The 22,160-nt window shown below is 48.5% G+C and overlaps 1 protein-coding gene and 1 pseudogene across 1 annotated transcript in view; both read right to left on the reverse strand.

Annotated features, from left to right (window-relative positions):
* Positions 1–372: 372 nt before the first annotated feature.
* On the reverse strand, positions 373–471 carry LOC115515130 (annotated as a pseudogene).
* A 12,472-nt stretch (positions 472–12,943) lies between these two features.
* LOC115513831 (diphosphoinositol polyphosphate phosphohydrolase 1) overlaps positions 12,944–22,160 on the reverse strand; it is a 133,632-nt gene continuing 124,415 nt past the window's right edge. Inside the window, exon 5 of the mRNA XM_030315290.1 lies at positions 12,944–21,382. Within this exon, the coding sequence (XP_030171150.1) occupies positions 21,204–21,382 (179 nt within the window). The 3' untranslated portion in view covers positions 12,944–21,203. The remainder of the gene's footprint in view (positions 21,383–22,160) is intronic.

Here is a 22,160-nt window from a genome sequence, read left to right on the forward strand (position 1 = left end):
GGGGCCATTAGGGACAACTTTATGCCAATAAATCCAACAACTTAGTCGAAATGGAGGATACACGGAAAGACACACATTACCTAAGTGCACTTAAGAAGAAATAGATAAATTTACAACAATCTAGACTGAACTGAGAACATCTTAGCTTCAATAACATACATTAATTCCTCCTAGTCAATTCCATACCCCCTTTATGTTATTGGTACAAATACGTCTGTACACATTATGTACATGTTAACATAGATTTATAATTATTGTTTTATGCATCTGCCTTTTAAATCATATAAGAAACACAAAAGAGGAGTTACATACCAAAAATACGAGAATACTGTCAGTACTTTATTTTATTTATTTTTTTGTAAGCATAACTTTCAACATATGGAATGCTTCATGAATGTTATCCTTGGCCAGGGGTGACACTAATCTCCTGTGTATCATTCCAGTTTTAGTATATGTGCCACCATAGGGAACACCCTATCAATACCTACCTTCCTCCCTTCCTCCCTCCCTCCCTCCCTCCCTCCCTTCTCCTTCCTTCCTTCCTTCCTTCCTTCCTTCCTTCCTTCCTTCCCTTTCCTCCCTTCCCCTTCCTTCCTTCCTTCCTTCCTTCCTTCCTTCCTTCCTTCCTTCCTTCACTTGTTTTTAAGTAGGCTTCATGCCCTGTGCAGAGCCCAATGTGGGGCTTGAACTTACGACCCCTTGAGATTAAGACCTGAGCTGAGATCAAGAGTTGGATGCTTAACCGACCGAGCTACCCAGGCACCTGTCTATCACTACTTTAAATATATCATCCTACTGGTTTTAGGCCTTCATGGTGTCTGATGATAAATTAGCTACTAATCTTAGGATATTAACTGTAATCCCCATGGTAACCACTAAGAAAACAAGTAGGAAATATACAGAAAAGGAAGTGAAGAGGAAATCAAAATGGTACACTAGAAAAAAATCAAACACAAAAGAACACAGTATTGGAAGGACTGGGGAACAAAAGAAGAGGACATATAGAAAAGAACACTATCACAAAAGTAAATCCTTCAATATCAGTAATCACTTATTTTATTTATTCATTTTTTTAAGTAAGCTTTATGCCCAACATGGGGCTCAAACTCATGACCTGGAGATCAAGAGTCACAATCTCTACCCACTGAGCTAGTCAGGTACCCCACTACTCACTTTAAATCTAAACGGATTAAGTTCACCAATTAAAAGACAGAGATTGGTGATGATTATACATTATAAATGTACTTAATGCCACTGAAGTATATACTTAATGGTGAGTTTTATGTATATTTTACTACACACATAAGAAGACAGATTGGCTGAATGGATTTTTTTAACTTTTTTTTTTTTTTTGAGAGAGGGAGAGAGCACGAATGGGGAGAGAATGGCAGAAGAGAGAGAATCTTAGGCAGGCTCCACGCTCAGTGTGGAGCCCGCAGGGCTCAATCCCACGACCCTGGGATCAATCCCACGACCCTGGGATTTCACCCTGGGATGAGCTGAAATCAAGAGTCAGAGACTCAACCAACTGAGCCACCCAGGCACCCCCAGGATGGATTTTAAAATGATCTAACCAGGGTGCCTGGCTGGCCCAGTCAGTAGAACATGAGACTCTTGCTCTCAGAATCATGAGTTCAAGGCCCACAATGGGTGTAGAGCCTACTTAAAAAACAACAACAACAACAACAACAAATAAATAAATAATAAAATAAAAAATGATCTAACTGAAAATAAATAAAAAAATACAAAGGACTTGAATGGCCATTTCTCTAAAGAGGATAACAGATGGCCGATAAGTACATGAAAAGATGTTCAACATCACTAATTAGGGAAATGCAAGCCAAAACCGCAAGTCAAAACTTCGTACACATTAGGATGGCCATTACTTAAAATGTAACATAACAACACAAAACATAAAATAGACAAATCTTGGTGGGAAGGTGGAGAAATTGGAACTCTTGTGTACTGCTGCTGGGAATATAAAATGTATCATCGCTATAGACATCAGTATGTATCGCGGTTCGTCAAAAAATTAAAAATAGAATCACCATACGATCCAGCAATTCTGCTCGAATATATACCCGAAAGAGTTGAAAGCCAGGTATTTGTACATTCATGCTCACAGCACCATTATTCACAGCAGGCAAAAGCTGGAAGCAACCCGAGCACCCACTGACAGGTAAATGGATACAAAAACTAAGGCATAGGGGCGCCTGGGTGGCTCAGTCGGTTAAGCAGCCGACTTCGGCTCAGGTCATGATCTCGCGCTCCGTGAGTTCGAGCCCCGCGTCGGGCTCTGTGCTGACAGCTCGGAGCCTGGAGCCCGTTTCAGATTCTGTGTCTCCCTCTCTCTGACCTTCCCCAGTTCATGCTCTGTCTCTCCCTGTCTCAAAAATAAATAAACGTTAAAAGAAAAAAAAAAAAAAAAAAACTAAGGCATATATATGTATACAACGGCATATTGAATATTATTCATCCTTAAAAAAGAATGACATTTTGACACGCCTACAACATGTCTGAACCTTGATGACATTACGCTAAGGGGGAGAGAAAAACAGACACGAAAGGACAGATGCTTATGATTTCACTTGGACGAGGTACCTAGGACTTTACATACACTAGTAATCAAATGGACAGAGACAGAAAGTAGAATGGTGGTTGCCAGGGGCTGGTGGGGTAGGGGGAGATGGAGAATTATTATTTAATGGGTATGGAGTTTCAGTGTGGGGATATGAGAAAAGTTCTGGAGACGGATGGCGGTGATGGTTGCACAGGAATGTACTTACTGCCCCTGAACTGTAAACTTTAAGATGGCCAAAAATATATATATATTTTATATCCAAGTATATGCTGCTTGCAGGAGACTCACTTTATTTATTTATTTTAATGTTTATTTATTTTTGAGAGAGACAGAGACAGAGACAGAGCTCGAGAGGCGAAGGGCCAGAGAGAGAGAGGGAGACACAGAATCAGAAGCAGGCCCCAGGCTCCGAGCCGTCGGCCCAGAGCCCGACGCAGGACTCGAACTCACGGACCACGAGATCGTGACCTGAGCCGAAGTCGGCCGCTCAACCGACTGAGCCACCCAGGCGCCCCCAGGAGACTCACTTTAGACCCAAAGGCACAAATACATTGTAAGCAAAGGGATGGAAAAACATATTCTGTGCAAAGAGCCACCCAAAAGACAGCCAGGGTGGCTATGCTAATTCTAGACCAAATAGATTTGAAATAAAAAACTGTTACAAGCGACAAAGAAGGACACTATATATTGATTTAAGGGTCAATTTGTGAAGAAGCTGTAACAATTCTATATGTCCCAAACAACAGAATCTCAAAATATATGAAGCAAACAATGACAGAAGTGAAGGGAGAAATAGACACGTCTACAATAATAGTTGGAGACTTCAGTGCCCTACTTTCTTTTTTATTATTTTTTAAAGTTTATTTGCTTTGAGAGAGAGAGAAAGCGCAAGTCGGGGAGGGGCAGAGAGAGAAGGAGAGAGAGAGAATCCCAAGCAGGCTCTGCCCTGTCAGCCAGAGCCTGACGGGGGTTGGGGTGGCTCCAACCCATGAACCATGAGATCATGACCTGGGCTGAAATCAACTCAAACGACTGAGCCACCCAGGCACCTACTTTCAATAATGGACAGCACCTGGGTGGCTCAGTTGGTTAAGCAGCTGACTTTGGCTCAGGTCATGATCTCGCACACCGTGAGTTCGAGCCCTGCTGACAGCTCGGAACCTGGAGCCTGCTTTGGATTCTGTGTCTCCCTCTCTCTCTGCCCCTCCCCCACTCGTGCTCTCTCTCGCTTTCAAAAATAAACAAACATAAAAAATTAAAAAAAAAAGAACAATGGACAGGGGCACCTGGGTGGCTCAGTGGAGATCCAACTCCGGCTCAGGTCATGATCTCTCAGTGAGTGGGTTCGAGCCCCACATCGGGCTTGCCCGCTGTCAGCCTGTCAGCGCAGAGCCCTCCTCGGATCTTCTGTCCCCCTCTCTCTGCCCCTCCCCCGCTTGCACTCTCTCATAAATAAATAAACATTAAAACAAATGATGGACAGAATATCCTATACAGAAGATCAGTAAGGAAATAGAGTACTTGGAAAACACTAGAAACCAACAGGACCTAAAAGACTACGGGACACTCCTCCCGACAACAGAATAGGCACTGTTCTCGGGGACACGCAGAACAGTCTCCAGAACAGACCACAGGCTGCTATTGTGCCTTCAAGTCCGTCATTCACCACGATGGAGTCTCAGAGTCCCTGCCTCCAAAATGCTAATCACCTCATAAATAAGATGATCGGCTGGTTGGCAGGAATAACATACAAGGACTAAACATCAGGTAAAATAAAATGCTCCTTTAAGGGTAAGGGATGATTTCCTTTCTCACCGCAAAAACAGATTACCAGCAAGAGCTGGAGGATGTGCAACATAACACAGAAAAAATGTACTCAATAACCCCAACTTCAGAGGGTGCTTCCTTCTAGGCTTTTTCTCACACCGGCTCACTTTTTTTTTGCTAGGTTACTTGGCGTTCTGCCCGAAGTCCCTCTGTTTTTTCGCACCTTCTCTGTGCCTTTACTCAGCTGCTCCTCTGTTTCAGAAGCCCGTGGGTCTCCCCCAGGCAGGGGGAGCGGGGGGGGGGGCAGCTCCAGAAGGAGGGAGGCGTGGAGGAAGAGGTTCTGAGAAGACACTGGCCAGTAGAGCGGGGTCAGCCTCGGCCCCCACCCCACTCTGGGATCAAGGCCGGTTGGGATTGAGGCAGAAGGTCCCCATAGTCCCTGTGCCTGCCGTTGTGATGTCACCGGCAGTCGGAGGAGGTGAGGCACGGGGCCTCGGAGCAAGGCCGTCTCCTTTTGTTGTTTTCAGGGTCCTCGCAGGAGCTGCCAGAAGTTCCAGGAGTAGGGCCCCTCCCACCCTGGCCTCCAGCCCTGGGCTTGCCTCGACTACATGATGGTCCCACCCCGGGCCCCTAAATAGCAGAGGCCCGGGGGGTTTGTCTGCAACTATCAGGAAGGAGGCTCACCCGCTTTCCAAAGCCCAGCAGGTCCAAGGCTAGCGATGGAGGCCATCAGGTGCCCCCAGGCCGGGCCTGCACATCCTGAAAGAGTGAGGAGGGACTAAGTGGGTCTTAAAATGCAGCAGAAGGAAGGGGCGGCTGGAGGCACCTTTTTACTGGCCAGCCCCTGTCACCACCAGAGGCCCGACTTGCTTCCCTCTGGCTTTCCTTCACCTTCTGAACTTGACCCACACCCGACCTATTTTTCCTCCTGCCCTTCACTCTTCCTCCAGGCTTCATTCAGCTCCCTCAACAATGAGGTGGGGATCAAAGCACCCGCCTCTCAGGGTATAAGTGCGGGTCAAGGCCCTGGCCCCTGGCCCTGTGTCGGCAGTAGGTGTCCAAGGAATTGTTTGAACTGATGGGAGAGTACTTTGTAAACTGGAAAGCGCTGGTCAGATAATATTAGCTGTTATACAGGTGGGTCCGCTCAACTTTCTCAAATCAAGTTCCCCACCAGTCACACAAATTACCCTGAACTCCGCCCCTCGATCTGCCAATATCCATAACTGCCCTGCCCTTCCCAGGTCTCAATCCCAACTTGGCCTCCGTGGCTGGTCGCAGGCACAGGCCCCACAGGAAGTGACCAGCCTTCCATTAGGTTCCGCCCTGAGGGTCTCAGGATCCTGGGCTGAGAGATCAGGGGAATAGGAACTGGGGTTTTCCTCCCCCCTGAAGAAGCACCTTCCCCCTCTTCCCCTCCAACCCACAAACTCAAGGCAGGAAGAGAAAGCGGGGGAGGGGGACTCGGTGGGTGCTACGCTGGTTGAGCATCACCCTTATCCCAAAGGGAAGAGACTACTGTGGTGCTCTCCTCCCCCTGTCCAAACATCTCCCTCCCCACTCCCCTCCCCCCCCAGATCCCTGAGGTCAGGCGGCCACTGGCTTCTTTCCAAGTTTGGAGAAAAGTGAAGGGGCGTGTGTACTGCTGGTGGTGTTGTCTAGAGAAGAGGGTGACATCAGGCATACATTTCCTTGTGCTGTGGACGTTCCCACAATGCCATTTGGCTCTTAGCTTCCTCCAACCTCCATTTCCTAGGTACCTGCTCTGAAGCACTCAGCCAGATACCGAGAACAGAGAGATACTCTCCCTGCCTGAGAAGGTGCCTTCGGAATGAAGGCACATGCCGAATTCCACAACCCCACCTACGGGAGAGAATCGCAGAGATCTTTCCCGAAGAAGGGCACAGCAGAAAGTTCTTTGGGGCCAGGGGTAAAGAAGGGAGAGGTCAGTGGCAGGAAAAGAGTCTGCAGAGGTGGGCAGGGGCCAAATCACAAAAGATATTGAATGCTAATCTAAGGAGTTGGAACTTTACTCTGAAAGCTATGGGTGGGAGGAGAATCAGAAGTATTGCTGAAGACATCAGTGGGAGAAGGGAGGGGTCCGTGAAGTCAGATGAGAAGAAAAGTGACCTTTGGACTTGTCAATGTGGCAGTCGCTGGCCACTGATGGGTGGCACCGGAGGGTCAGTGGAGGGGAGGCATGAACCCATGGTGACCCCACAGTATATGGTTTTCTCTGGGCAGGCTCAGCTCTTGCATAGGGAGGGATAGGAATGAATTCTATAGGAATTCTATAGGAAGGCTGCAGGGAAGAACATGGGGACAAAAAAGATGGAAGTAAATAATGGTTGAATGTGGGGCGCCTGGGTGGCTCAGTCGGTTGAGCGTCCGACTTCGGCTCAGGTCATGATCTCGCGGTCCGTGAGTTCGAGCCCCGCGTCGGGCTCTGTGCTGACCGCTCAGAGCCTGGAGCCTGCTTCGGATTCTGTGTCTCCTTCTCTCTCTGCCCCTCCCCCGCTCGTGCTCTGTCTCTCTCTGTCTCAAAAATAAATAAAAACATTAAAAAAATGGTTGAATGAGTAATGAAGTGATAAACAGGGTTAGACCTGCCTGGCACTGGCTTGACAGTGTTTGGTGGCCAGAGCAGGATAACCAGTTAAAAAAAAAAAAGTTAATTTCAGGGCGCCTGGGTGGCTCAGTCAGTTAAGTGTTTGACTCTTTTTTTTTTTTAATTTTTTTTAACATTTATTTATTTTTGAGAGACAGAGAACGAGGCAAGGGCGGGGGGGCACGGCAGAGAGAAAGGGAGGCACAGAATCCGAAGCAGGCTCCAGGCTCTAAGCTGTCAGCACAGAGCCTGATCGGGGGCTCGAACTCACAAACCGCGATATCATGACCTGAGCCGAAGTCGGCCGCTTAACCGACTGTGCCACCCAGGCGCCCCAGTGTTCGACTCTTGATTTTGGCTCAGGTCATGATCTCACAGTTTGTGGGATCGAGCCCCACCTCAGGGTCCACGCTCTCAATAGGGATCCTGCTTGCGATTCTCTCTCTCCCTCTCTTTCTGCCCCTCCTCCACTCACACACACTCTTTCTGTCAAAATAAATAAACTTAAAAAACTAAAAAGATAATTTCACGCCAAGAAAGACAGAGGAGCTGGTTATTTACAACACGGCCAGGGAGCTGTGTTCTTTGCTCAGGGTTCCAAACAAGAATACTGTGAAAAAAGAGAAAAGTCCCTTCTCACCGTGCCTATTTCCCAATCTGTAAAACGAGAGGACTGGACAGTTGATCTCCCAAATCCTCCCAGCCCTACCATGCAACAATTCACTGCCATTGCCTTATTTTTATCCTTCTCACACCCACCCGGTAACACGACCACCCTCGGTAAACGTTTGTTGAGCTTGTGATGGTATCTCTCACACGGACACCGGGCAGGGGGTGGGACATCATCGGTGCCCAATCTGTCGACTGAGTGACGGTGATACGGCGACAGTCCCTCCCTCTGCCTCCCCAGCGATCCTTCACGTAAGATATGTGGGGACCGGCTGCCAATCCAGCCTCCAATCGCCACCGCCCTGCCTTCAGTGTCTGTTTGCACTGGTCCGTCTAACACTCTGAAGGGACCGGGACAGAGCACCTACTGAGTGGGTTAAGAGGGCAGGATCTGGCACCAGACCCCTCAGGCTTGACGAGATACAGTGTCTCCATTTATTACCTGGGTGGCTCCAGATATATTACTGAACTTCTATTTTTATTCTAAGAGGTATTCATTTTACACATTTGTGAACTTATTTTCATGTATGTTGTAAGGAGCTAAATCTATTTTTTTCCATTTGGCCAGTCAGCTCTTCCAACACCATTTGCTGAAGAACCCGGTCTTTCCCCACTCAGGTGCATGTTGCCTCTGGCTCTTTACATATTACCAACTTGCATGGGTCTGTTTCTCGGTCCCCTGTTCTGTTCTATTGTCTCGTTTATTTCTCTATCCCATTGTTTTAGTTACTATATCTTTATATGAAATTTTCTTTTCTTTAAAGTTTATTTATTTTGAGACAGAGAGAACAAGTGGGGGAAGGAGAGAGAAGGAGAGAGAGACAGAGAGAGACAGGGAGTGAGAGAGAGAGAATCCCAAGCAGGTTCCTCGATGTCCGTGCAAAGCCTGATGCGGGGCTTGATCTCCCAAACCATGAGATCATGACCTGAGACAAAATCAAGAGTTGGACACTTAACTAAGCTTCTCAGGTTGCCCCTATAGGAAATCTTTTTTTTCTATTTTTTTTAATACATATTTATTTTTAAGAGAGAGAGAGAGAGAGAGGAAGGGGGAGAGAGAGGGGGCAAAACATGAGTGGGGGAGGGGCAGAGAGAGAGGGAGACACAGAATCTGAAGCAGGCTCCAGGCTCTGAGCTGTCAGCACAGAGCCCGATGCGGGGCTTGAACTTGGGAACCGCGAGATCATGACCTGAGCTGAAGTTGGACGCGCGACCGACTGAGTCACCCAGGCACCCCCGAAATCTTTTTTTTAATGGTATCTGATTCCCTTTTTTTAAGGTTTGTTATTTAAGTCATCTTTACCCTCAACGTGGGGCTCGAACTCACGGTCCGGGGATCAAGAGTCGCGTGCTCTACAGGCTGAGCCGGGCGGGCGCCCCCCCACCCCCGATATTAAGTCTTACTACAGACAGAACACAGGACTTCCTCGTAGCCCGGTATTCTCCCTTGTTTTTCACAATTATCGTTAGGCGTCCTTGGCACTTTACCCTACGATTTTTTCGAATGAGTTGGTCCAATTCCTTTCTTTTTTTTTTTTTATATATTTTTTTTTTAATTTTTTTTTTTTTCAACGTTTATTTATTTTTGGGACAGAGAGAGACAGAGCATGAACGGGGGAGGGGCAGAGAGAGAGGGAGACACAGAATCGGAAACAGGCTCCAGGCTCTGAGCCATCAGCCCAGAGCCTGACGCGGGGCTCGAACTCACGGACCGCGAGATCGTGACCTGGCTGAAGTCGGACGCTTAACCGACTGCGCCACCCAGGCGCCCCGGTCCAATTCCTTTCAAAAGCAGTCTGCTTCCCTAAGCCTTTACCACCCAGTGGCGATGATATAGGTCCTACGCGTCGCGGGAATGCAGAGCCGAAATGTGAATGCAGAGCCGTGAATACACTGCCGGGCCATAGGGCCCGGAACACCGGGACCGCTCGGCAGATGCTGGTATCATCTTCCTCAGATGCCCGTCCCGATGCAGTCACTGCTCTGTTTTAAAACCTTTGTTGGCTTCCCAGTCATGCGGAGTAAAGTTCAAACGGCCTGCCAAGCCACCTGACCCCAGCTGACCTTTCCCGCGGCACCTCCCGTCTCTCTCTCTCCTCCGGGCTCACTATCGATATCGTGTTCCAGCCAACTTGCCGTTACACGAGCACGGTGCCGAGGCCTCCCCTTGCACACGCTGTCCCCTCAGCTGAGAATTCCTTCAGCCCTCTGAATCCCAGACGGAGGCTCCTCAGTCCCTCCCTCAGCCTTCTTTTTATTGCACTTGTCACTCCTCTGCGTTGTGATGACCTCTATGTGCTGTGACTCAGTGACCTTGGCACGGCCCTTGGCGATTCCCAAACAGGTGTCCACTCACGGCTACCATTTGATGATCACGCACCAACTTGGACGTTGCCCACATTCCTTTATTTTTACTATTTATTTTTTTAATGTTTTTTATTTTATTTTACTTTATTTTGAGAGAGAGAGAGACAGAGAGTGAGCAGGAGAGGGGCAGAGAGAGAGGGAGACAGAATCCAGAGCAGCCGGCACAGAGCCCGATGCGGGGCTTGAACTCGTGAACCACGAGATCATGACCTGAGCCGAAGTCAGACACTTAACTCACAGAGCCTCCCAGGTGCCCCGTCCACACATTCCTTCACCTATTGAAGGCTCACGACAATCACCAAAAAGACTTCTCTCCCACCGAATAGGAGGGAACAGGGATGGTAACTTGTCCAAGATCACAGAGCCTGTCAGCAGCTGAGACCTGAACCCTGGTCTAATTGCAACACTCTTCTATTACAGCAGGCAGCCTTTCGACGTGTCTTTCCTCCCTTTTCCGACTCCCTCTTTTCTTAAAAAATTTTTTTTTATTTAAAAAAATTTTGTTTAATGTTTATTTATTTCTGAGACAGAGACAGAGCATGAGTGGGGGAGGGTCAGAGAGAGAGGGAGACACAGAATCGGAAGCAGGTTCCAGGCTCTGAGCTGTCAGCACAGAGCCCGATGCGGGGCTCGAACTCACAAACCCTGAGATCGTGACCTGAGCTGAAGTCGGTTGCTCAACCGACTGAGCCACCCAGGCGCCCCTGTTGTTTATTTATTTGACAGAGAGACCACGAGCAAGCGAGGGGCAGAGAGAGAGGGAGACACAGAATCCGAAGCAGGCTCCAGGCTCTGAGCTGTCAGCACAGAGCACGACACGGGGCTCGTACCCACGAGCTGTGAGATCGTGACCTGAGCCCAAGTTGGATAAGCAACCGACTGAGCCACCCGGGCGCCCGGTCCCTTCCTCTTTTCCACCCTATGGTCCTCCTGCTTGAGCTCTCTCCACCGTCTCCTCTCACCCCACCCCTAATGGCTTACCTCCCCAGGCTGTCATCTCTCCGATTTCATGCCATCTGTCACCCAAGCAGGTGCCTCTGTGAGGACTGTGTGTCCTGGGGTTAGCACGTTGCTGGTATTCAGGACACAGAACATGGAGCCACGTGGCTGCATCCTCAGAGGCTGTTCGCTGGGTGTCACAAGACCGAGGAGGTAAAATAAACCTTTCACACCCCAAATGTGACTGAAACCGGTAAGCAAACAAGACCATGGTTTACAACGCCAGGCTTTCTTGGGTACGATTATCAGGTCTCTGGAGAGGATGGGAGCCAGCCTGCCTGAGGGATGGGCGAGAATTGTGCCAACCTAAGTCTGGCTTGGATGGTCAGAGCTGCACTGGTGTCCTTTGAGCTCATTTCCTTCCCTCACCCGTGCACAAAGTTTTGGGGACCCTACAGACCTCTCTCTTGTCCTACAGGCTATAGAAACACCGGGCTGCAGCAAAATAATCTTAGTTTGCATCTATCCTCCGAGGGTGAAGAACAATCAACATGTAGTGAATGTGATGGTGATGGGCCACCTGCATAATGGCCTGTCACAGTCGGACATGGGAGAGTGGAGAGTTCTGGGGACCCCAGATCCCCATTAGAGATTGCCATCTGGTAGTTTCGTTAAGTATAGCACATCCCTTGTGTCAGCGTTTATAAGCTCACGGCCTCGTTGTGCACACTCAATCTGGCACAAGAAGGAATCCTTTGATAAAGGAGGGGTGATCATCACAGGACAGACAAAGGAGGGCTGCGGAATCAGAGTTTAGGGGCCCAGGGTGCCCTGGCCAACTGATAGGGCATTTGCCCTTGGTGGAATGAAGTCATCGGTTATTATTGTTCCGTAACCAACTTCCTGCCTATTTTTGGCTACCCACACAGATAGCCACTGCACTAACCAGGTTAACTTGGTTTGACATTTATCATCATATACAAGAGCCAACTGTCGTCCCGGCACATCCACCTCAGTCCATTGTGAGTTACGTCTCCGTGTGAGTCTCAGCCTGGTAGTGACCCTCTGGGTACACGGACTACATCAGGTTTGTTCGCTTACGAAACTTGGCTAGTGGTGATGCCACCAGAATTCCAGGAAGGCTGGCCCGCCTCAGCGGATGGACATGTTTATCTGATCGTGACATGCTCTTTATTCTTGCTTCTATATCCCTCTTCATCCCCCAGGTTCATTCACTCCCTGAGTCTGGATCACCTCATGGACTGGGCAGCACAAGCTTCCAAACCACTCCTCTCCGACCTCTCCTGCTGCCTCCTCCTCAAACACGGGCGACATTACGGGACTATCTCGTTCAGGAATGCTTTACGTGTACCAAGCCAAACTCCTTGGCCGGGCTTTCCTGGTCTTTTGTAATTTGGCCTCATCATGCTTTGTTTTTCATGACAGCCCAAAATGTCCTCTGTTGGTCTCCCAGGTTACTCAGCGTGGCTCTCCCACCGATGGCTCCTGCCCGTTCTCCTCTGCCCGCAAGTCCTGCCGCTACACCTCTTCCGAACGCGGCTCCAGCCCTTTAGCCCATCCCGTCCTCTCCAGCCGTCCCCAAATCACCGGAGAGGACGGGAGACAAGGTCCTTGAAATAAAGGCTTCCTGACTCTCCCGCAGTCAACTCCTGGTCCCACACAGGAAAGCAACTTCTTGCCGTACTCTCGTATTGTCCTAGATGTGGCTCACCTCTCTTCCATACCCCTTTGGGCTCCTAAGGAAGGAAAGCCCCACTGGGAAGGGGGGGGAGGCCACCCAAGTCTCCCTGGGCACCTCGCAGCAGGGCTGGCGGAAACCAAGCGCCGAGTCTCGCCGCCTGCCATGGGCTTCTCCCAATTCGCTTCTCCCTCGAACAGGGCCACCCACCTCTGACTCTCAAGACCGCAGCAGAGAGCGGGGGTGGAACCCAAAGAAGACTGGTGTCTCGAGGAAAACCTCGAGAAAGAAGAGACCAGACACTGAGCAGGGATGTGTGTGAAATACTGGTTTTTATTGGTTGGCACAAGATTACAACCTACAATTCCAATGCCCTTCCCTCCCACACAGCTCAAATGGAAGGAAACTGATTAACACATAGAAAGGAACAGCACGCTCACAGGCTTAAGCATCGTTTTTACAAAAAGGAGTGGGATGTGGGGACGGTGAAACTTTAGGGCAAGTACCAAAGCTCTATCCAGACTATAGGGAAGGGTCTGTCTGTCCTCTGTTGCTGGCACGGCAGAAGCAGACACTTTAGTAAAGGTGAAAGGTTACATATGACGGGCCTGCCAGTAAAGGGGGAGAGTGGGACTCACATCTGTGTACCTGTCTCGGACCCAAACCTGGGCTGGCTGGACACCGCTCCCTTTCTCTTCAGCCCTTCCTCCACAACCCGATGGCACCCACAGGAGGGGTGTGAAGGAAGCCTAAAAACACCCTCCCTGAGAAGAGGAAGCCAGAATATTCAGTATCTGCCGCCTTCTCCGGACCAAATTCCACTCCCCTCAACGCCTCCGGGCACCGCGCGCGGGTCTTGCTTGTGAGTGCTAGGACGATACTGGGGAAGGGGCCAGGTCTGGGCAGGTGGCCCCCGAGGAGGAAGGAAGGAAAATGGGACTTTCCATGCAATACCAAGCAAGAGTGTTTTGGAAACAAGAAATGGAAAATAAGACCGTGCACCCATGGGTTGGAAGCTCCTAAGTCCTGGGGTGCATTTGCCCTGGGGGGAAGGGTGACAGGGTTCCCAAGTCCAGTTTCACATACTGCACCATCAGGTCCCAAGAGTAAGTAAAAAGGACCATAACCAACCCCTCCTCCCATATAAGTGCCGTTCCTTGGTTTCCTCAGTTGTGCTGAGCTCGCTGGGGTCATTTCTGCCAGCCTCTCCAAGGATGGCAGTGCTTGGCCCACTGGAAGCTCCACTTTCTACCCTTTCTACAAACAGGAGGCACACCGCCGAGGCAGGTGATACACACACTCTCCCTCCAGAATGGTCACCGGGGGGCTAGGTGACCTAATGACGGGAAGGTGAAGTCGTCCGCTCTTCTGGGTGGCCCTGATGGAAGGGGACAGCAGCAGACTCGTGGTGGGATCAGAACAGTCTAGTTCGAGCATGTGGGGTGCCCCGGGGGACTGGTCCCCGGGGGCATGGGCCCCTCGCTCTCGTCTCAGTTCTGGAGGGAGCTATTACTAGACTTGACCTTTTAAGATTCGGCTAAAATGTATGAGCACTAGGGGGAAGGGACAAAAGACTTTGTCCTTTGGGGAAAAAACTCAAAACATCTTGGCTACTTGCCTCAATTGAAGGGGCTCCCTGGAAATTCCTGCTGAACTTGGCCAAAGGGGGACTGCATCTGGACAACACACTTGCGAAAGGGAAAAAAAAAAAAAAGCACATTTAGTTCACCTGTTTTACAACTGGCATGGTCCCGGGGAGTTTAACCTTTTTGATGCTGACGGCAGATGAGTGACGTGGAGGGAATCGTAGTGAGGAAGCCCCTTCAAGAAACCTCATACCGTTTGGAGGCCACACCCTGTAGCCGGGCAAACAGAGCTGGGGCCTCGCTGCCCATTCCCTAGCAAGGTCGTTGGACAGGATGGGAGACAAGATCCACGAAGTAAAGGCTGGGCCGGCCAGAGCAAATCTAAAGATGCTACCAACGGGCTTCCACGTCCTCTCTCTCTGACACACGTGGGCAGGCCACAGCCACCTGCTTTCCTTTCACAACAGCCCCCCACATCCTCAAGTGCTCCTGACCTCCTTACGCACATGGCAAACCGGCAGCTATCTTTCTTAAGACAGAGGTATTAACTAAATTTTACCTATTCTAGCCATCTGCCTTTTCCTTGATTACAAACCCGGCGGAAAGCTTTCAGACCACGAAGCAATAAAACGGACCTGATATTTACAAAACTGCACCACAGACTGTATTTCTTTTATAACAGAGTGGACCAGCTGTTTTTCTAACTACGAAATACAACACTGTGCTGCTGGGCTATGCTCACTTACGCATCCGGGCCCCGAGCGACACGTCTACGTCCATCCACAGGTGGGAGTGAAAGGGTGAGTGAGGTTCTCAGAGGTTAACCAAAACGGAAGCAAATTCGATTTTGGAGAGGAGATTCCCCCTGGATTCAGAGCAAAAGGTGCACAGCCACGTGGGAAGCGGCAGAAGGGAAGGTTCGTGTCTGCAGGCTGTGGCCCAGACGCCTGCCATTCCCTTCGAAGCTCCTTCATGTTCTGGGGATGAGCACAAGCTGCCTGCTTGCTGAGCAAAGGCCCTCGGAGTCCTTCCTTCACCTCAGCGCTCTGGAAGTTCTCCAAGACCTAACTTCAGACCCGTTCCCTATGGAGGCTCGCTGTGGAATGGACCAGTCTGGGGTCTGGGTGTCTTGGCAATCGGCCTCTACCTTCCCTGGCGTGCGGCATATCGTCATGCTGCTGGACTCGAGTAACCAAAACGAGAGGTCTTCTTCAGATCATGTGTCAGTGACACATTTTCTCCACAACAAACCAGAGGTTAAAGACCAAGGTTTAACCCCGAAAAGCTTTTCTTCCCCGCAATGGGACCACAAAGAGGTGAAAGCAGCTGCAAGGATCTGTGAGCCGCTCTAGCATACCATTTTCAGTGGAGCATCAGAGAGCTACGACAGGTTCACACTGGGATTATGGTTCACAAGTCCCGTCGGGATTTATGGACAATCTCACTGGAAAAATGATTTCCTGGAGGTGCCACTTCGCCCCACCCTAGGGAGAGGGGGGTACAGTCTCAAGGCCCAACACTGGGCCGTAGGCATCTTTCCTTTTTCCTAAGGAGGCCTAAAGACTTACAATTTTGACCCAAATGCCTGACTGGGATGTCAAGCCTAGAGCAATTTCACTGTACTGTTGAAATGTTCTGTGAAAGGTACACCCCCACAGACAACTTCCGCGGACGGTAAGCAATTTGGCAGGTGATTGTTCCAGACCCAGAATTTGTTTCTCAACTCAGTGATGACGCGGTCTCCATATCTGGCCGGGCTGCAGTGCGTACGGAAGGATGTGGAGCATATGGAAATGGTGATGAACCTGGAATATGGCAATGCTGCTGTTTTTGTACCTTTTAAAGGCCATCTCCAGCGTTTTAAATGCCGTTTTTGGTGTTCTAGGGGCCCCTGTTTGGGGTTAAGAACTGAGAATGTAAACCAAAGGAAACCCAGAGTTAATTATTAGCCGACTGCCGAAGGAACAGAAGCAATGCCTGTCCACCTTTCAGATCTTAATCTTACTTTTTTGGCCAGAGGCACTTGCTTCTCCAGCAAAATCCCTCCTGGTGTGAATTCAGAGTGAACGCGGCTTCCCTCCGAGCTCCCCTCCAAGTGGACAATCGCCTTTTTTAAGACAGCTTAAAGCTCGCCAAATCATCACTATAAACAAAGCGTTAGGGGAGACACATGCCTCTTTTGCTTAGAAGGCTTCCTATTGGCAGACTCACAAAATCACGTGACTACTGGCCTCAGCTCAAGGAGTGTGTCCAAACCAACACCAAACGGCATTCTTTCTCTTATTTATTAATTTTTAAGGGGACTAGGAGGACAAACCATTTGATCAATCTGAAGGTGAGAGGTATCGTTTCCTCCGATGTTCAGATTAGGCTTCTCACATCCCTGGAGGGTTATCAGCTAATGCAAAAATGTGGTCAAAATGTGAAACTGCCCTTTTAGAGGCAGAAGAAGGACGCTGGCTTCCAAAGGAGAGTCTGCCTCACATCTCTAGGTTCCCAGGGGCTGCGGTGACCTCAAGTCACCTAACATACAGACAACAGTTATCTTTTATGGATTGCAGCCAATGCTTCCCAATTTACTACCTGAAAATCTCGAATGTCTCGTCGGTTTAGGTGACGTCTAAAGTGACATGGAAAATACAGCTCTTCCGGGATGGTGAGGTCTCTGTTGCAAGGCTCACCCTGGAGAACAGAAGCTGACCCTGTGGTGCTTCCCCACCTACTCTAAGCGAGATGGGTGCCCGGATGGAGCAAGGCTGAGGTCACGGACATGGACAGCTGCACAGTCTGGAAGATTCCCACAGCCTTGGGGAAGTAGGTTCCATCCCAGCAGGGCTCAGAAGAAGTGACTGTCGCCTCAACTGGGCAGGGCAGTATGACCTGCATAGCCTCAGGCCTGACCTCTTGTAGAGTTTCAAGAATAGGAACCACAAGAGCTGTCCCATTATGTAATCACCACTGAATAATCTCCTCACCCCAGAGCGCTTGCTTGCGTTAACACATCTATTTGTTATAAAGATGTGGATTATTTTCTGAAATGCAGATGGGACCAGGACGAGGCTCAATTAGCAATTTTAACTAATCCTCATGTCTCTTAAAGCAGAAATACAGCCCACTGCGAAGACTTCTCCAGGGATTTCTTCTAACTTTAAATTTTCTCTCAACTGGGATGGACTTCGAGAACACTTCAGAAATACTACAAATCACACAGTTGTGGTAAAAATCGCTCTGTGGTTATTAGATCCTCTTTGTGAACCAAAAAAACAAAGAAAACGTGGCTCAGGCTAAGCTAAGTTTTAAAAAAAGATCAGCTGGGGAAACCAACGAAGGCATTAATGCAGCACTCACTAGATGGAACTGACAAGCCCGTAAAATGACAAGTACAACGTGTGAAATGCACAGCCGGGTCCGGCAGAAGACCGATTACTCCTCTGGTTAACAAGGTTCAGGGTGAGCCTCCAAGGAGCACTGGATGTAGAGAAGCAAAAGGGGAAGAAGGAGGAACAGCAGCCCTGTGTGGAACTTTTCTTTACAAAACAAGAGGTGATTTTTTTTTTTTTCTTTTAAGCGAGTCTAAGAGACTGACTCCTAACATCAAAACCGAAAATATCTGTCAAGAAGGAACTTGACCGGGTAGCAACACGTTTACAAAACTGCTGCAAAAGCTGCTGAAGGGCAGTGACCCACTCTGCTCCCCAGAGGCTGTGAGAAGCGAAGCCCCAGGTGCCTCACCGCTCCACAGCACCACTCAGCATGGTGCAGAGGGCGGAAATCCTGCAGCGAAGCCACCTCCTAGGCCTTCCGCAGCCTCAAGGCGGGTGATACAGTCCCACACTCTTTGATCCCACCAGATGGCCTCAGCTCAGACTCAGCAGTGAGGGAGCCCTCTCCCCGCAGGGCAGATGGGGCCGCAGACACTTGTAAAAACAAAACATGGTCAACTCGTTCACTTTTCCATCGTGCTATGTTTGCTATGGGGAAAATCAAGGCTCCTCTGTTTCATGGGCTGTGCCATTCTGGGAGGCTACAAAAAAATCTAATACAGCTGACTCCCGGTAGCCTTTCTCTCTCTCTCTCTCTCTCTCTCTCTCTCACACACACACACACACACACACACACACACACACACACACAGTCCTGGTCCAAAAAGATGGCATAACCTCACTGATGTTCCCCCAATGGCTGCAAATCTGTAAACTAAAAACAAAGTTTTATTTAAAAATATCCAATGCTATCTTTCTCTATCCTGAGCATGGAAGACTGTGATGGATGCTCCAGTAGTAACCCGAATCTAGGACATGCAAATTCACTGTGAGAAAGAGACTTTATTAACCTGCCCTGTACACAACAACTGGTTTCTGTCAAGTCTGAATCAGGTGAATACTTGTAGAATTCATGGCAAATCAGCGTCAAAGAAAGATTCTGCAAGTAGGATTTCTGCGCTTCCTTTTGCCTCTCCTTGATTTCTCTGGGGAGGTACAAAGGCTATTGCACCCAGGGGTCTAAGTAATCTATCACAAAAGGGCTATGACCACACACCAGGAAAGACAGCCATGTTGTTAAGGGTGCCAGGGAGGAAAAAACCACCAATCCCTGCTCATCAGAATCCCAGTGCAACAGAAAATAGCACCAGTTTCAACAATTCTGGTTGGACAAAGCCTCTTTTTGTCAGTTAAGAAAGCATCAGCACAATTTCCTCAGTTAACTGCATTAATAAGATCCATTCATGTCACTGAAAGATGCTTCTTGGCACAGTTCACTTTCCTGACCCAAAGACGCCAACATCAATCCCAAGTGGACCCGGTAGGGTAACGTGTTGTGACACCAGCCCAGTAAAAGCATCCTTAGACAATTAAAAAAAAATGCACAAATCACTATGAACGCTGCAGTTCCCTTTTCAGGGGTACTGACTGTTTTCCTGCGAAGTACTTTCAATCCATATCATAAAGGTAGAATTTAGTTGGAAGAATGTGTTTTTGGATTCCACTCAGTGCTTAGTTGAATTTAATTCATTTTCTCCTTTATTTCTTTGGACAGAAACTTACTACAATGCTCTCAATCAGGCAACAAGCAGCAATACGTTCGTTTCTGAGTAGGACATGTGAACAGCGAGTTGGTATTTAGACTCAAATCCCATGGTACTGTTTCTATCCACTGGGACCCTTACTTGGGGACATCCCTATCCCAGAGGTAGGACAGCATCCTAAGGAAACTGTGGGCACTACTTGTTGGATCGGTGCCTCAAGACTGGGAGAAGATGCAAACTGAGAACAGACGGCAAAGTTTAAAGCTCACCGAAAGATGTCCCCCAAAATGTGGAACACTGAATGACACAGGCCTACTGGATACATACATCTCTTTTAGTGGGAGGGAAGAGCAAAACTTTTCAACGTTTGAGTGTTTATTAGAAGTTTTAAATAAAGAGAACTACGATTTCAATTTCACATCTTGGCTACGTGTTGACGAAGGAGATGCCACTAAGAGGACAGCAACGAACTCCTGTCCTACACCAGGGATTGATCAGTGTCCCCACTCCCAGGCCCACCCCTCGATCTCAAGACCCTTTTCTGTAAACCTCCCAACCGAACAACACAACTGGCAAATGAAGCCAGCATGAAACCTGTATCAGAGACCAACGCGACAGCTGCACTGAGCCAACGCGTTATGTAGCTGTTCTAGTAAATGACGGAGCATTCTCCCACACGATTTCTCAGCAGAAGGTGGACCTTCTGCATCCCAGTGGGAGACAAATTTAATATTTCTGTGCATGCTCCATGGTGCAATTCCAAATGCTGTAACATCACAAAGATAAGCCAACACCTGATTTTCCTCCCGTGTTACTTTTCAGGAACTTAACGTGGTTACCCAGGATGGGGACGGGACCGAACCCTGGTGCTTGCCAAGTACAGCTGGATGCTTCAGCACAAGGACAGTGTCCCGTTCGGCACGGTGTAAGGCATGTATGCACAAGGAGAGAGGCCACTGTTGGCAATAAGTAGCATTATGGAAAAAATTCCAACCAGCAGGATAGAAACAAAGCTCGATGCTCCAGTTTTTGCGAGAGTAATCCCCAGAATCCAGTTCAAATCCCTATTGTCAACATGTAGGGAGGAATTCAATTTCTATCATTGTTTCTCCAGGTCTGAGCTGAGGCCATTTGCTCCTGACTCGGTAATAAAAAAGAAAATAGGTTTCTTCCTGTTTCTTTCTTGGCATGGAAACACAGCTTTGAGAAGAGAAGGCCATGAGTCCTGGGAGCACTAGGAAGGTAGCTCAACTCTCCGTACCCTATAGAACTACAGTCAGTGACTGGGGAAAGGGGAGCGGACAGGGAAACTTACCTAGCCACTAGCATCAAAAACAAAAAGGTAAATTAACTCCGAGGCTCTCCATTCCAGAAACACCCCGAATTTAAAAAACAAGACCAAACCTTGAAAAATTAAACGGTTAAATTCCTCTTCTAAAAGTCATTTATTTACATATTATATGCCCAGTATATAATGTGTAGATAAATGTATCCTGCAGTGGAAGTGACCAACCTACTGGACTGAACAGCGCAGTACAGGACAAATTCTTGAAAGGTGTCATCTCATATTGGTATCTTTTTAATAAAAAAAAAATTAAAAATCAAAGAAAAATGTCTGGCCAGGGCTGGGATGAGACAAACAGGAACACTTCAGAATCCAAGGCAGAGGGAAGGCTGTTTGTCTCCTTAGACAATTGTGGGGGTGTGAAAAGGGAGGGACCGATCATGCACCAAAGTACTTACAAATTACATGCCCATCCCCCCGCCCCCCTCCATAAAAAGAGAAGAAAAAGCCCATCACTTAACACCAAACAGCAACATCATCAATAAACCCTTTCTCTGCCGCCCATCATGTCTTATTGAAGAGGAGGCCTGTGAGGAGAGGTGAAAAGAGCAGGGGAGGGGAGATCTGCACTTCAGTCTAGTTTCCAATTTCCATTCCTCTTACACGAAGCCTTCAGTCATCTGATGCCTGGCATCGAGCTCTGAGCAGAAACCGAGTACGTGGTGGCCACGACCGGGGTGCCGTTGTTGGCTGAGTAGCCTTGCCTCAACGTTTCAAAATACGATGCCTGCACCGGTTTGTGATACTGAAGCACTTTTATGGCATCTTCTATTTTAAACCATTCCCTCTTCCTTCCTGTGGAGGCAGAGAGAGAAAAAAGAAAAAATCAGCACAAAAGGGAAGCGACAAAAAGTTTCTGATCTTATAACTCTGGAGAAAATGCAGATGAAAACAGGAAAGCCAATGGTTATCAACACTTTAAGACGATGCGTTACAGAGCTAGTTTTCCTTACTCTCTTTTCTTACAAGAACAATGCAAGCCCGCTTCTATGCCTCCAACACTACGGGTGTCAGATGCAGGAAAGAGACCATGTGCAATGCTGACATCTGAAGAGTGAGGGGCTAACGGTACACCGCGCCCTCCAGAGAGAGCTGCTGCTCGTGGTCTCTTCCTGCGTTGCTGGGCCTCTGGGCCTTGCTCGGCCTGCACGTACACACCGGAGGCGCAGCCAGCATCCCCACCTCCTGCAAAACTCAACATGAACGTCAGCTTCCAGAATTATTAGGATGGCTGCTTGTCATCAATCAGATGTTCATTTAAAATTTGCGTTTAAGAGTTATGTACTAACATATTACAAAATATTTTTAAGAAAAGAACACCATCACTATTAACTTTTCGGTTTGTTATCTTACCTCCCCCCCCCCGCCCCCCACCCAAATTCGTGTTTTAAAATCCTTTATTTTTTCTCTCACAGTAAAAGAGGATTGCTTAAAATTGGAAAATGGAAGAAAGTATGAAGAATATGGAAATTACCCGTTAACATTATAAACCAGAAAGGACTACTCTAAATATTTTAGTGCCTTTTGCTTTTCCTTCATCGAACTGGAAGAAGGCACTGCGCTTGACAGCTGT

Source organism: Lynx canadensis, chromosome B2, assembly GCF_007474595.2.
Source record: "Lynx canadensis isolate LIC74 chromosome B2, mLynCan4.pri.v2, whole genome shotgun sequence".
Taxonomy (NCBI): Eukaryota; Metazoa; Chordata; class Mammalia; order Carnivora; family Felidae; genus Lynx; species Lynx canadensis.